Source organism: Lineus longissimus, chromosome 19 (genome assembly GCF_910592395.1).
Source record: "Lineus longissimus chromosome 19, tnLinLong1.2, whole genome shotgun sequence".
Lineage (NCBI taxonomy): Eukaryota > Metazoa > Nemertea > Pilidiophora > Heteronemertea > Lineidae > Lineus > Lineus longissimus.
Genome location: NC_088326.1, coordinates 932,021 through 948,438, shown reverse-complemented (window position 1 = coordinate 948,438; position 16,418 = coordinate 932,021). Strand labels below are relative to the sequence as shown.

The window sequence follows — 16,418 nt, the reverse complement described above, 5'->3', positions numbered from 1 at the left end:
TTGCAATTTCTTTAGGCATATAGCATATCAAAATCGCATTTATGTACCTTGCCAATATCTATATGATACATTTAGAGCTGTTTTGTGGAGGAAAATGCAATTGCCATTTCTCAAGTTTGACCAATCGCGAGCAAAATGACGAAAACCAATGGAAATTCTTTCCTGACGTCACGCGCTATCCCAACACCTTCGTTTGCATAAACCGTAATCCTGGATTTTTTGTGGCGAAAGATCGGCGAAATTAGGTCAAATAATGTAAGTATCGAAATTATTATGTGATGAAGATGATCCTGAGAATACCCCGGCTCAATAGATATGGACATTTGCCTATTAAAAGTTCCTGGAACTGCTGTATTTTGTCGATTTTTTCCTCCTTTTCATCAATGTTGACCGTTTGTTTTCGTCCATTCCGTGTACATTCTCACGTGCACTGATTGTATTGTACATTACTTTGTCATTGTGGAACATTAGTGTGATTTTTTTTGGTACCTCCTAGTCCTAGGGTCGGACCATCAAACCGTCTTTACAGTAGATCTTCACGATAAAAGATGTCAGAAAATGTCTCGAGAAGCAGTGTCTATCTATTCGACCATTGTGGAACATTCTTAGGGGCCTATCTTAGTTACAAAATACAATCTAACAACGGGTACAATTAATGGCACATTTGACATCTTTTTACTTTTAGTCACTGATAGTGATAGTGATAGTGATAATGTTCAAAATTTTTTTGATTATGGCGTCATTTTATGTCCTCATTACCCACTAATCTCGCCGAGGTCAGTGATTACAATTTATGATGGAATAGGCAGTCTACTTATCTCTTGTATCATTATCTATCTACACAAGTAACATGATCAATATCGGCCAAAATAAATTGGGGTCACCTCAATCCATTTTGTGATGTCAGGTGCCTGATCAAGTTGTATTCTGCCTACCAGCATGTTGAATCCAAGGAATAACCAGATTTTCACAGGATCTGAATCATGTCCAGCACATGATTTAGGAGCTGATGAGATTGCTCTGTCCAGCTGTTGGAATTATTGCTTTAATAACTTGAATTGCTTTGGTATCACATGGGTGGTAAGTCTCAAATTCTGTGTTCATTGAGTTTGATGTCGATGTGAGGTTGAATAACATGAATCAGACAATCTACATGTAGATGGCAAAGACCTTGACGTGGCTCTGGGGCAGATACATTTACAATGTGGGGACTGGTCTCCCCTGACCCGCCAAAGCGAAATTAATATGTTTCTCTCCAATGACGTAATCATTAGCCAGTTGTTTCTATGTTTTTCAGATGCCTCGGACACGACGTCGGCATCGGACCCCGTCCCCAGATCTGTATGTTGACAACCTCTATGACAGGGATGAGTGTCCCTCCTATAAGAGAAGACGTGTGTCAAACTATGATTCGTATTCTTCAAGGCATTTGAGAAGGTAAGTATTAGATCTTGGAGGACACCTTTCAGTCCTTTGTACAACATGGACACTCTTGAAGCAAAGTAGAGCTATCCTGATACCGCCTCAAGTAAGCTACTCATAGAACATGAATTGCCTGTCATCAAATCGTTCCATTAAAACTTTCTTGTTCCTTCAGTGATAAATTTCACCAGAGCACATCCAACTACAGCCCAGATTACTACAGAGGTGATAAGCTCTCGTACCGCGACCGATCCTACAGCCCTGATCGACAGCTTCCCCGTCGACACCGTGACTCCTTTGGCAGCAGCCGTTACCGCTCACAGCGCAATAGTCATCACAGTCACCACAGCTCGCGGCACGAAAAGCGTCGTCGTCATGACCGTAGGCGGCGCTCCAACAGCAGTCAAATAAGTCGGGTGAGTGTCCGTTTCGTGGTTGTCAATTTCAGATTTGATAAAAGTGTCAAATCATTTAGGCCTAGTCAAAGTCCACCTTGCTCCGTTTCATAAGCTAGGGACAGTTTGACATATCTCCACCAGGTGGCAGTGCTGGCTCCGCCATGGCAATTTCCCATACGCCATCTGCGAGAAGAGGTAAGTGAGGTCAGAATGGGTGGGGTTAAATGTCATGGCAAGATGGTGCTGCCTCCTATCTCCGAAAATCTGAACTAAAGTGAGCTGGATATCCATATCGCTGGCTGTTTCGGCTGACAATAACATGCGATTTTTTAAAATATATTGATGATATTTTCGTGTGGTATTCAAAACCACCAGAGATCTGTCAACTGTTCCCTAATAATTTTGAGAATATTCACCCCCCTTGCCATTTATTCCTACACGCATTTGAAGAGCACATTGAATTCACTTCAGACTTCTTTCAATACAGGGGTTGAAGAAGCAGAGAGCTTTCTGTGGTGTGATCATTGGATTGGCAGTCTTACTAACCGTAACGCGTAGTTTTTGAATCAACACATTTTTAATCAAGAGTGCTCATTCAGGATTTGACTTTTTGAAAGTTAGATTTAAAGTTCTTGTGATTGACCCCTGCATTGTTTGAGGTTGATCATGGTTTTGGAAGGAGGGTCCCCATAGCTAGTGATGTATGGACAAGGGACCAAATGTCAGGGACACTGCAGGGTTGAAACTTCAACACCAGTATCCGGTATACTCCTTGTCAACAGTGAGCGACACGGGTTGCATTTGAAATCTATTATCTCACAGTGAAGACGTAAGAACTTAGTTACCAAAATGCACATGATGAACATCTCGTGGTAGGGTTTACAATATCACATGATCAACTTGACGAGTGGTCCCTTGAAATCTTTGATTTGGAGTAGGATGTGCCATGTCCGATGTTTCCAATCCAAAAGCTGAAGATGATTATTGTACAATAATTTTTGCTTCATTTGTCAGGTCCAAATATCGGACTCTATTTGATTTTCGAAACATCTGCCATGGTATATTGCATAAGAACTATTGGAGCAAAGTGGACTCAAAATGTAGGCTCGAAAGTGTGGTGCTGTCACTAATTTTTGGCCCCAACATTACAAATTATCACAATCTGAATCTAGCTTGTGAATCGATGAAAATTACCCAGCTGACTGGCAGAATCGATGCCTATAGACCGATGATTTATCGAGGCTACCAACCATTCTCAGACCACTAAAATATCGTCTGTGATTCTGTGATGGTGAGCCGTAGAACTTCTCCAAGTCCGTGGAATGGGCTTCGGACGGAGAGCATTTTTTGCCAGATTGGTCGACAATGTGGGACAGCACTTTGTTTTCAATCAAGATATCATCAGAACCTCATCTAACTTTTGTGTCGCCCGCCAGGATTTAAAACCTGCCCATTTGTTCGCTGAACTTTAAATTGTGATCTGGTGTTACACCAGACAGAAATACTGATTGGCTATGGAATCACTAAATAGCTCTCACGACGTGCCAATCATATCAAGAGTTAATTGAGGTTTTGGTGTTCATAAAATCAATTAGTACTGTGTCAAGTGTCAGTCATCTGTAGAATTTCATTTGAAGTTTTTCAAAGGAAACAAAGAAAAAAACAATGTAATACAGGGGGATGAAGTTCAAAAGTTTGATTGTGGAGTTTGAAAAGTTTAAAACGTTCGTGTGGTGAAAATGTTGCATTAGTTCATGAGATGTGATCAATTTAGGTTGAGTTGTGGACAATAGCAGTTCAGGATATTCTTAGCAGGTGGCAGCACAAGTCCTGACTAGGAAGCTGGTATAAGCTCTGCGGAGATTAGCTGGTTGGATTGGGGTTGGGGGAGTATGGGAAAGTCTATGATGCACTAATAATGAACAAAAAATGAACAAAACGATTGACTTTTCCGACAGCTGGCCATCTATATGGTCACATGACTTCTATGTAACATTTCCACCACTACTGAATAACACCCCGGGATCCAAAAACAAAAACAGATTAATAATAAATTAAAAACAGATCGAACTTGAATGTTTTTGTCAAGGTTCTGTGTGTTCAGCAGTAATGTGGGGTAATGTATAATTTATGTGCATGATTGATGAATTACAAATGGTGAGGGCCAATCTCGTAGGAGGGGGTCATTCTCCTTTTCCATGAATGCGAGAAAAGGTCACCAATTTGAAGTTTGAGTCACCATATAATAACCCGTTATTTTTATATATCAATGAAAAATATCATGAGTATGGCCTGCTCTATGGTATCAACAGGGATAATTAACAGCTAATTAGGCCGCCATATTATCGAACTTGTGAATATAGGATGTACACAATGTCCTACATTAATAATTGGTCCTGTGATTGCACCAGAAGTATTGTGTGTAGCCTTTCTGCGAGGGCTTCTGGACTGATGTCGTTTGTTCTTTTATGGAAGTATGCAGCTTGGATGTGTGGGTGTGAAGGTGGATGGTCGTTGGATCTGTGGTTTTGGTTGAGAGGATTAAGATAGGAAAGAGCACTGGAAGCTCTGGATAGTCGAAGGTTGGTCACTGTTGGACGTTGTGGGCCAGATGTGCCTGATCTTGATTTGTGAGGACAGCGCCATAAGACAACTGATGTCAAAAGTGTGAGCCCAAGTCCTGGATATTGTGGTTTCAGTACTGAGATCTCAAAGACACTAAAAGACCATCCTCAACTCGCTCTTCGATCATTGATATGGTTACTGAATTCGGGATCTGAAAACCATATTTTTCCCTCTTTGCACTTGGTTTGTCCTCATTCATCAAACGAGGAGTTTGTGTCTTTTGAGCTATGAGACTTTTGATGTATGGACGTCAGAAGTCTTTTTGGATCTCTGATGTGTTTTGACTTAGGACGTGTTGTCCAAGCATGAGGTCTTCAAACGTTGTCGTCAAAAGAATCTACACCCACATGAATGTTTATCAGGACAAGATGCTAATGCATGTTGGTGAACACTGATTGTGTTTTAGGAGGAAAGTATGTGCCCACTGGTCGTTCCATAACTATTGCCAAAATTGGACAAGTGTCAACATCAACGACATTAGTCAGGATAGGGTTAATCCAGTATGTACGTAAACAAGCCTGAGTACGTGGGCATTTAATGAAATATGTTCTCGTCTAATTACCTGATTGGTCCCCTATTTCCCGTTATTGGGTAAATGTGATAGAGAGAAATTAGCTGCATGCCATGGTGACTTGCTGATAAGGAAGTTGAAATACGTTCGTGTTCCAAGGGTAATTTAGGTTGAGCGACTGCTGGATTTCCTTGTTATACGCAAAAATGGGTCATCTCAGGATTTTCGTGTGCTGAAGATTATTTCTATGGCAGTCCTATTTGTCATAAAGAATGGCTTGATGTGAGGGCTGTGTGCTTTTGAAGGGTCGGTCATAGTTGACTTGGGATTTGGTGGTTCTGCTTCTGCTTTCGAGGCTAAGGAACCTACCATGTTACCGAAGTGTCAAAATTCAGAGTACTCTATCCCTCTCTCTCTCTCTCTGTTTTCATTTGATGCAGCAGTCACTCATTGGACATGCATGTAGTAACATGTCACTAGGATCTAGAACAGGCATGACTAGAGTTGTATTTAGGCTGTCATGTGAATACCAATCTTGGTCTCCTTAGTGACTCATGTGCTAGTTTGGATTCGTCCCAAATTATCAGTTGGTGGCATGAGGACATGGAGGAGAGGAGTGTTGCCTGACTTGATCAGGCTACTGAGGTTAGATTCATTTCAAAGTGCATATTGGACCATCTTTACATCTGGATCAGTTCCTAAAAAGAGTCATATCGGTATGCAAGACTGCTGTGATACCAACCACTGGGAGCCTGGATGTTATCGGATTCTCAGCATTGGAATTTTGAGCACTCCATGGTTTCAGAAGCAGCCTTCTTCTTTACTGGTAGTGGTATCATTTTGGTGCGTGATCTAATGGACTTCTCGTCAGTTCTGTCACTATCAGATGGGGAGCTTTCTAGTTTAAGCCATGGATCTTTATAGACAGTGTCTGTCACATTCACAGCATCAAGTTTGGATACAGCATGTTCCCATTTGGGCATTCATGCGTTCTATCCCTTGAGAAAATATTTATATTCTGATGAGAATCCTGTCTCCGATACGCAGCTGTTCCTCCTGTTGGATTATCATGCCCCCCTGGCATCTGCAACAAGAAAATTGATTACCCTAATATCGTAGAACTGATTTGAATTCCTGTTGCAACTTTACACTTGTATCATTAGTCGGAGAATATTGGAATTATGATAAGATTAATTTTAAGGGGATGAGGCAGTTGGGTGTTGGGAGGCATTGTGCTAAGTGATTGCACTGAAATTTATCTCCGCATTGTTGATGTGAGTGAGTTATTGAATCATATTGGTTGTGTTGGATGATGGGATGGATGTTGGTGTTAGTGTTAGTGTAAGCGATCTTGTGGTGTGTCGTTATCTGTATCCAGTTCTGAACCAGTGGTTAGGACAGTCTCCATGCTTTGTCAGTGATCTCAGAAAGATCTATATGTGCATCCGGTTGGAACGATAGATACCATCGATAGAACGGCCATGAGTTATGCTCGCTCAGACAAGATATAACATGATTCTGAGGATTATAGTACATTGTCGATTTCTGAGTTAGATTTGATTTGGTCATCGTCTCGTGGAGATTTATGTATCCAGTTTGTAGGACCATGAGTTATGGTCCCTATGACTTGATACAGATTTATTCAGAGGATCTACATTGTTGATTTCAGGATTTTCCAGGGATCTGTGTAATTCTGTGATATGGAATTGATTGACTTGTGATATGATTGAGTTTGTTAAGTTTGACCTCAAGACTGTGAATTGAAAGATTAACTCGTTGCCTGCTTATTGTTTGGAATTGGAGTGTCCGAATTCTTTGGAGTGGAAGGAAGGATGTAATAGAGAAAGACGGAATTAGTTTTCGGTTTTTTGCTCAAACCTATTTTGTGATAACGCTGTTAGCAAATGATGCAAGACTGTTTTAAGTTTGTTAAAGTGCAACACTGGTTCAAGTGTGTTATGAGACAGACATGACAAATGGTATTGTTGAAACACTCACTCAATATGGGCGAAATTAATCGTGTCCAATATTTTTAGCCAGTCCGCAAGTTAGGATGTATGTCCTTCCTGATTATGCTTGACCATCCATCCCGCAATCTCGTGAAATGTACAGGACATACAGACGTCTGCTCAAGAAGTAATCATTGATTTATTCGGGCAGTTAGTTGTGCAGGATAGTGGAACTAAAGACTGTCTGTGTGCGCGCTATATATCACGAAAAGCTATTACTTTCTCAGACTGGATCTATTTAGGTGTTTTCTGGACTCTGGGTGATTGATTCACTCATGCTTTGTCATAGCTTTTCACTGTGCAGTGGCTCCATCTGCAGCGGGAACTAAATCATTGTAGCCCTTCGGTGGCCTCTCCGCCGGCAGGCGACCAACTTGATGAATACTCAGGTAGCATAACAAGCTGATGTTGATCTCGGTTAATTTTAGAACTCGGTAAACGAACGAGCCAAGTTGATGAAAACGGTTGTACGTTTTGTTTGATTTCGCCTGCAGAGTTTTAGCAAGGAGGGTGAACTAGACTATGCTGGCTGACTCAAGTATGCTAAAGCTAAATCCACCTGAACTCTAGCGAGAAATGGTGTTGATCATGTACAATATCGTGTATCTAAATTGAGTCCAAGATATCTTGATCTAGACTATAGTACATGGCCAGTGTATCTTCTTGGAATAGTACACGATGAAATTCCTCGAGGTAGGATGGACTCCATCTACATAAGAATACAACAGAAATCTCTGTTAAGCTTGGGCTAAGTTATGTTGAAACAGACTATAGGTTCAGGTGTAAATACGTTGTTGGTGAATGTTTTGTGAAGAATTTAATGCTCAATCCAATGGCGACTTTGGCAAAGTTACGTTGATGCTGACGCTAGTAACCCATTGGTTGAAAAGCCTGGTAATATTTGTGTAGCAAAGAACCTTTCCCAAGATGAAAATCGACCTAAGGTGCATCTGCAATCGGGAGGCAAAGGCTGAGATGCCGACTACCAAATCGGATAAAGAAAAAGCGCCTGAACGGGAGGCTCCGGAGCCGAAGGAGCCGGTCGAAAAAAAGGGGGTTAAAGAAAAAGAAAAGGGGGATACGGAGAAAAAGGAGGTACGCATTGGCAATAAGTGGTGAAACCGATTTCTGCCGATTTTTTAACGAAGAGTTCATCAATTTTCAGCTTGTCGTTCAGATTTTTTGGAATCGCTGAAAATTGGATTCACAAATTTTTGAGATGGAAAAAGTTTCATTACGTTTTGAAATTGGATTTAATACCAAGTTGATGATGTATGTGTGTGTTGGTTCACAGACAGGGTTTCAACTTCTAAAAGCTGCTCATTTCATCTTTCATCCTATATTTCGTTAGCTTCTGACAAAAACAACATGACCTGTTTCTGAACCCGATCATGATTTAATCAATTCAAATCACCAATTCCAAGTAAACAGTGATAAATGATCATTGCCGTCTTGGTATAATTTGCTTCTAATTGGCGGCATTATCTTCATGAACAATCATACTAATTTAACATATGTTCAATGCTTGTGTTGGCAGAAGAACATAACCTGTAAACTTTTTTCAATTCAATTACACGAAATTAAAGTTTTTTTAAACTGCAAATTTGTAGCTGGCTAGATCCACTTCAAAAATGACACTTTCAAAAAAAATTTAATGACCATTTAGTGAGAACATGTACTGTGCTCTGCTACTTCGTCATCAGTAGACCGTTCTTTTCTAAACGGCTAAACCAGGCAAGGGGCACCTGATTATATTGACCTAACTGTCAGATTGTTGGGAAATAACATGGGCTGACCTTAGTAGCCCAGTTCCTCATGTCCATGGAACTTATAACTTGTTATGGTATCGTCGAAGCTGAAGGGTTAATCGACTATCATTACATCCTGGATAAGCTGGTATGCAGTACATGTTGTTTGCATGATACATGAATTCCATTAGCTAAGCTACCTAGCTGAACATCATATGCTATGGTGCGTACACTCTGCTGTACATCTTTATCTTATTGCTAAAGGCTGCAGCGGCAGCAGAAGAATTTGAGTCCGCTAAGGTAGCCAGCTAGCTAGCACAGTCAGCTGAGAAGTGCACTTGCCTGGTTAAAGGTTAAAGTCAAGAGGATCCCAGTGAAAAGACATCAAAAGGTATTGTGGGAGGCCAACATAACACATACATCATCTTTAGAATATTAGTGAGCCCACAATGATTGTAGAAAAGGTATGGTTTTGAGAGTATGGTGCATCTAGGGCTGAAGATATTGTATGACATCCAGAGGAGAACTTTTGATAAAAGATTACTCAGTCGTCCCATTGGATAGTTCTACTGAAGGCAACAGTCATGTCCCCTCTTCTTGTAACCCAGAGCAATCAGTGGCTTGGTGCACTGTGTCCACTCGTCACTCCCCTGAGGCCGAGGTTATACCTACAGGGCAAGATTCGTGATGAAAATTGCTTCAATCATCGCTTGTACATGGTCCTTCCAATTATTGATCTATCCACTGGGAATTGGCTGCTGTTGGTGACCCTACACGACTCATATTCATGTGTCATATAAATGGGAGGGAAGTGGGTAATTTTGTCTCCTTGTTGCCCCATCCACTTAATCAGAATTGGAATTGACGATTTTCATTGAAACCGCAGAGTGAAATATTGAAAGAACCACGAAACGCAAGTCATCTGGGCTCTCTTTCAAGAACAGGGTAATGTTCTGTAAACATGAGGGGGCAGTTACGGAAGTCACAGACCAAATTGCGTTATGGATTCTGATCGATAGCCCTTTTGTACCATACTCTCCGACGTTTTATCCTGGTTGTTTACGAAGGGGTGCTGGGAAGCTTCTACAGTGATTTCTCCGAGATTCTGTACGCCTTTCCTGTCAAAATTGCTATGAGATGAAAAGATGTGATGGAGAAATAATCAGTTCTGCTATCAGAGAAGTGAGATTGCAGTAGAGACGACGATCTATTGATTTCTGCATCGTAAACCACTTCAAAGCTAGATGTCGGTCTTTATGACCAAAAACACTATTTGCTTGAGATACGGTGCCCACTTTGAAGGCTGAAAAACCTCAAGATTGGCTTGGTAATGTTTCCTGACAGCTACCAGTTGGCAAATACATCCGTGGCTGCAAACCAGTTCTTGTTCTAAAGACGCAAACACTGATATACCGCTTAATAGATCTGTGTCGTACTCGAGAAATTTAGTCGCATTGATGATGTCGTTTGAATGTATCGATCAGTTTGGCGTTGATTGATGAGGATGAATTGGATTTTGATCGAAACAACCAGTACGGCTGTCAATGATAAGATTTGACTGGATAATTTATAGTCGAGATAGTCAATTTCAGTGTTTGGGGGGGGGGAGCTATTTAGTCGGACATCCGTTGCTCATTTTCTGCTGAACACACATGCACAATGACAAAAAGTTTCAAAATGATTTCATCAAAAAAACGCATTGTTTATTGCTGTGAATGCAAAGTAAGTGTCTATTCTCATAGCAAAGTTTCAATGAAATATAGTTGAAATGTTGAAGAGGGAATATTTGTTGAAAACAACAATGAAATTTGTCATCAGAATATCAATGGAATTAGCTCATAACAACATGTGGAAATTAGTGTTCGGAAAGTAAGTTTAGGGTAAGACTAAGAGTTAGGAAATTATTTGCTGAACAGGTAAATCTTTTTCTTTTTTCACGAATAACTTCTATTATTGTTTGCTTTATCCAATATTCTCACCACCCCTTCGTATATTTGCATTCCCTGTATATTTGCATATTCCATATATTTGCATATGATTTGCATAAATGTTGATTTTGCGATGCCTTGCTCTTTATAATCGCAATGACCTGTGTACGGTCGAAAATCCCACATCAAATCTGATTGGTTACGACATCAATGTGTGCGTCAACATCTACAATCGGAAATCTGGCCGTCAATTTGGACACGGAATTGGTAATGGTGCCTTCGACGACGATGCCTGGTTGCCCAATGGTGTGATGTGATTGGTTACTGGTTGCCGACGACTACATGACAACAGAGTCGAGATAATAGTGAAAGAGCGCCCTCTATTGAAGATGATGAGGAAGGACATCTGATATACCGACAAGGAGATCTTCTACAAGCTAGATGTACACACATTTTCGTAACGTTGATGTTCTTTAAATCAGAAATTCATTTTCAGTCATCTATGTCCCTTCCCAACATGCATTATGATTCAAAATGGCCGCTTACGGCATTAACTTGATCAGCGAAATCGGTCTGAAGACCTGGTCCATGAGCTGTAGTATGGTCGGAAGATGTTGACTTTTCCCGTGATGTGATTGGCTGATCACCAATTCCGGATGATCTTTGGTCTTTTCTGATTGGCTGAAGAGACCTTAGATCCACTCTGATTGGTTGTCGCGTAATTTGCATAGCCAATCATATCGTTTGGGAAGGAGAAGGAAGGGCCAGATGAGATGAGTCAGTGGTGTAAAGCTTCTGTCCGTTGAACACATTGTAGACTGCTGCCTTTTCCATGAGTCTTCCTAAACCACTGCCTCCTATCCTTTGTATTTCACTTGGCATACCCTTGGTCTCTCTCTCCATGAAGGAAGAACCCTTGAAGGATCTAGAAACACCCCACCCCACCCCATTCCATTGGGCTGCATGCCTTCTCAACAATTCAAATTGAAATGACAGCCTCCCCCTCACAAAGCATATACTATAGCCTCACACTTAGTAAGCGAATGGAGCCCCCCTTCCCCCACCTCCCCAAACCAGCAAGTTGTCCCTGGATGATAGTACTTCAGTCAGAGACAGAATGATTAAAACTTACAGTCAGAAGGAATCCTCAAACCAGGGATCAAACCTGATGAAATCGACAACAGTTCTACTAAAAATGCCCCCCCCCCCTAATGATTCTCCCTTCGACTTCCTTGCCAATTTAAGATGCCGATTCGGCAACCCACCAAAAATCAAATCGGAGCAGTGACAATAAGGAGGCTTGCACAGTTTACATATTCTATCTTCTTGAATGTAAGCACTGGATTTAGAATTTCTTAGCCTATGTGTTTTGTGGACAACAACACTCGACAATTGTCAACAAAAGTGTCAGATGAACACTTTGCGGGAGAAGTGAAAAGTGTTGTGGCACTTAGAAAAGTGTTCGGACACTTAGAGAGCGTACTGACACATAGGAGATGTACTGCAGTCTATGCTAGTACATAGTCAAGTGTTCTCCCAAACCATTCTGTACACCCATACATTCAATAACAAATCTTTTAGCACTTTCCAGGGATCTGTCAGTCTGTGGAAATTCCAGTAATGTGCGCACTGCTTTAAAATTTTCTGCCGTGTGGAGGCTTGGATGATGAATAACCCAAAAATGCTATGAGCATGGGTCGATAGCAAGGAAAGTGCTTTGAAACACAAAGGACATTTTCCGCAAAAGGTGTGCGTCCATGCCCTCTGGTATTTCCACAGACTGGTGAAACCTCAGTAAGACTGGATTGTAATGCTCTCCACCCGTCTCTTTCAGATGAAGTTATACGGACCCTCGGGGAAGGAACATTTGGAAAGGTCGTGGAGGTCAAGGACAATCAAAGGTGAGAGATTGCGATGTTTGGGGTCCGGTACCATGCAACCTTTGCTGCTTACTTTGGCTAATTCAGTTGAGTGGTATACACAACCTGCTGTGTCTCGGCCTTAGATGTCTTCAACTCTGATTAACGAAGCATGTGGATTGTGGTCGGATATTCCTATTGTGAGTATCGGGAAACTCTCACTCGGCCATAAAATCAGTGGAGATCGCTGGAAAATGGCCATAAATCTCCATAACCAATGACGCCTTGGTTGTTATGGCTTTCCTCCTAATCGTGTTGTGCTCGATGAAGATTTATATACATCTACTTAGAATAGAATAAAGTCACTTTATCAATAAGCTCAAGAGATGTGGAATAAATCCTTGCCGGATCTAGCCATTAACTACAGAATATAAATAATCCATCCATAGTTATTAATATGATTATTGCTGTGATAAATTTCATGGAGGAGTTGGTCTCCCACTGGTCATAGCTGTTAGAACTGTGTCATATCACGCAATACCCTCCTTTGATATTGAAATGTAAGAAATCGTATGAGGTCATCACTACCACTACTTGTGAACTCATTTCTATCCTGGTGAGCTCAGGATCCCATTTCAAACAGAGTTCACCCAAATATCTGTATCCTTTGCGTAGATATTTGTCTGTGAAGTGTGTAGATAATGTTGTCAGTTCAGGTTGAAATGGACGAAGTTCGACATATTTACCTGTTTTCTACTTCATGAATGTTTCAAACATGTGTTCATCTTGAGGTGAGGCCAAACCAAGGATGATGTTAGTGTTGAGTTCGAAACAAGCTGTAGAACATAAGTGCCTTCCAACAACAGCAGACCTAATGAGGACATGTTTGGGGCTGACAATTTGAGAAGTATCCCAATAATATTGTTCTGATTTTGTGTATTTTCAGAAATGGTCAACAGCTAGCACTGAAGATCATCAAAAATGTGGAAAAATACCGGGAAGCTGCCAAACTCGAAATAAATGTGCTAGAGAAACTTATGGAAAGAGACCCAGAGGGAAAACAGTAAGTGAATGCAGTAGTTTGGGCAGCGATTTTAGGAGTTTCGTCATCATTGTCACTCCCGATGACATGTGTTAAGCATCCTTGCACCGAGTGTGTGACAGGGAGGGGGGTCAGCAAAGCGTAACTGGCTTATGGCAAACAGACCCAATCTTTCAGTCGAGCCAGCCAACCGCCGTTGTCCCCTCCATATCTCCGTTACTCAGGTTCCAATCTCCAGGACAAATTCAAACCAACGTTTCATGAGATGGGGTTGCGACCCCTTTATGTAAGTTCGCATCGTTCCCATAATGAGTATGACTTATCATAACATACTGTTCTCTCCATTTCAGCCTGTGTGTGCGGATGTTGGACTGGTTCGACTATCACGGACACATGTGCTTAGCATTTGATATGCTAGGACTTAGCGTGTTTGACTTCCTCGTAAGTATGGACAGATATTGGTCATGTTAGGTGGTGCTATGGTCTGACGGAAGCAGCAGAAGGCACAACACATGCAAGCTTGGTTGTACTCACGTTTGTTTCGATCGTCTAAGAGTTTGATTTTCACGTCCATGAAATACTCAATGTATTCTTCAGTTAATACATTTGTTTCTCTCCCTCCGCGCAGAAAGACAACGGATACCAGCCATACCCCATGCATCAAGTCAGACACATGTCATATCAAATGTGTTATGCTGTGAAATGTAAGTATGTACGGAGACTAGACTTGTGACCTCGACCAAGAAACTTTACTTTCAATTCCCAAGTCCATGGGATCAGATCAGGGAAGTGACACTATCAAAGACTGAACCAGTATCTAACTAATATAATGGCAATGTTCAGTTTTGTTCCGTTTCATAAAAAACTTCATGATCATATTTTCTTCTCTGTTTCAGTTTTACATGAAATGCACCTCACTCATACAGATCTGAAACCTGAGAATATTCTCTTCGTAAAGTCAGATGCAGACGCCACGTATAATGCAAAAAAGGTAAGCGTATAGTGCTGGTCCAATTTTGGCTGCTGTTGAAATGTTGAGTTGCAGAGATAAGTGAGTGAGAGAGGTTAATGGTGGTCTGGATACATTTGCTCCAGAGCTCAGCTCGGCAGAAAGATGTGCCATATTTGTGATAATCTGATTGATTGATGATTGATTGATTGATTAAACATGTCTCTTGCACTTTCAGAAGAAAGATGACCTGCGAGTGAGAGATACGAGTATCCGGCTGATTGATTTCGGTTCGGCCACATTCGACCATGAACACCATAGTACAATCGTGTCAACGCGGCATTACAGAGCTCCAGAGGTCATCTTAGGTAGGTATACTTACTCAGTGATCAACAAAGTCTTCTTTTCTGTTCAGTTTTCTTGTTGGTGTGACTGTCGTCAGATCTTGAGCCCAGCTGTAGTGATGAAGAAGGCTGCCTGCACGAGGCAGTACCCATTCAGTCGCTCCTAGGGAACTAATGCCAGGTCATGTCTCAGTGGACCTTTCTTAAATCACATACTCTGGACAACCCTTGTCTGTGCTGTATAAGTGGGCTAAATTCAGAGATGTTATTTGCTCATTTTGACTTGATTTTTGTCTTACTTTTCAGAACTTGGCTGGTCGCAACCTTGTGATGTTTGGAGCGTTGGGTGTATAATGTTTGAGTTATATACAGGCTACACACTCTTCCAGGTAGGATACTATCAGGAACTGGCAGAACCACTTGCTGTCTGGCGGTTGGATATTTGTAACCGGTCGATATGTTTATCATTCGACTCTCCTTGTTGATAAACTGGTCTATTTCACAAGAAAATGGCACTCTGAGTTTTCGTGATTTCGTGCAGAAATTGCAACATTGAACAAAATGAGTGGTACACACTGGGTCTTGAACCCACGACCATCTCAATCACAAGTCGGATATTCTTCCACTGTTCCACCACGCTCCTCTTATTCTCTTAATCAAACAGTTCCTTTGATAAAAATAGTTTCCTTTGCGCCATTTCAGACGCATGACAATAAAGAACACTTAGCCATGATGGAGCGAATTCTTGGATCTCTTCCGTACAGAATGACGAAAAAATCTAGGTGAGGATCACTTTGTTTGTCTCCCGTTCATACACCAATCCCTAATAAACATTGTCAGCTCACATGCTGGTTTTTAGCTCACCTCTTAGCAGAGGTGAGCTTATCCCATACCGTGGCGTCCGTCGTCCGTCGTCGTCGTCGTCGTCGTCGTCGTCGTCGTCGTCGTCGTCGTCGTCGTCGTCCGTCGTCCGTTAGCAGGGCACGTTTCGTAACTGTTAGAGCTATTGAGTTGAAACTTGGTACACATGTACCCTTATGTAATGACACCTTGGAGACCAAGTTTCAGTCCGATTCGTTTAATGGTTTGGCCACCAGGGGGCCAAACGTTAAAAGTGAAAATATGCAATATCTCCCTTAATAGTAGTCGGGAAATTTTGAAAAAAATATGGTAGGTACTTCTAGCAAAGGTGCATCATATATTCTCCGGGTTTTTGATTTGACCTCCTTTTCAAGGTCACAGAGGTCAAATGGTGTAAATTGGCCGTTAGGATGTAATGATGGCACGTTTCTAAACTGCAATGACTATTGATACCAAATTTAGTACACATTTACCCCTTAGTCAGGTGATCTCAGGGACCGAAGTTTGGTCCAATATGATTCACCACTTGACCACCAGGGGGCAAAATCCAAAAACCTTAAAAATGTGATTATTCCTTAACTTCTTGCCCGATTGCCACCAATTTGATATCATGGGTACATCTAACCACCATACAGTATATGCCACACAGGTTTTTAATTTGACCTTCTTGTCAAGGTCACAGAGGTCAAATTGCGTAAATTTGCCGTCAGGCCGTAACTATG

At 41.4% G+C, this 16,418-nt stretch overlaps 1 protein-coding gene across 4 annotated transcripts in view; it reads left to right on the top strand.

Moving 5' to 3' along the window:
- The first annotated feature begins 173 nt into the window (after positions 1–173).
- Positions 174–16,418, top strand: part of LOC135503478 (dual specificity protein kinase CLK2-like) — a 28,705-nt gene continuing 12,460 nt past the window's right edge. For 3 of the 4 annotated variants that reach the window (XM_064797075.1, XM_064797076.1, XM_064797078.1), the window contains exons 1-12: positions 174–255; positions 1,298–1,437; positions 1,598–1,838; positions 10,994–11,084; positions 12,476–12,542; positions 13,447–13,563; positions 13,893–13,983; positions 14,171–14,246; positions 14,439–14,533; positions 14,730–14,859; positions 15,142–15,224; positions 15,538–15,617. In XM_064797075.1, the coding sequence (XP_064653145.1) occupies positions 1,298–1,437; positions 1,598–1,838; positions 10,994–11,084; positions 12,476–12,542; positions 13,447–13,563; positions 13,893–13,983; positions 14,171–14,246; positions 14,439–14,533; positions 14,730–14,859; positions 15,142–15,224; positions 15,538–15,617 (1,211 nt within the window). In that variant the 5' untranslated portion in view covers positions 174–255. The other variant, XM_064797079.1, reaches the window with a different exon arrangement.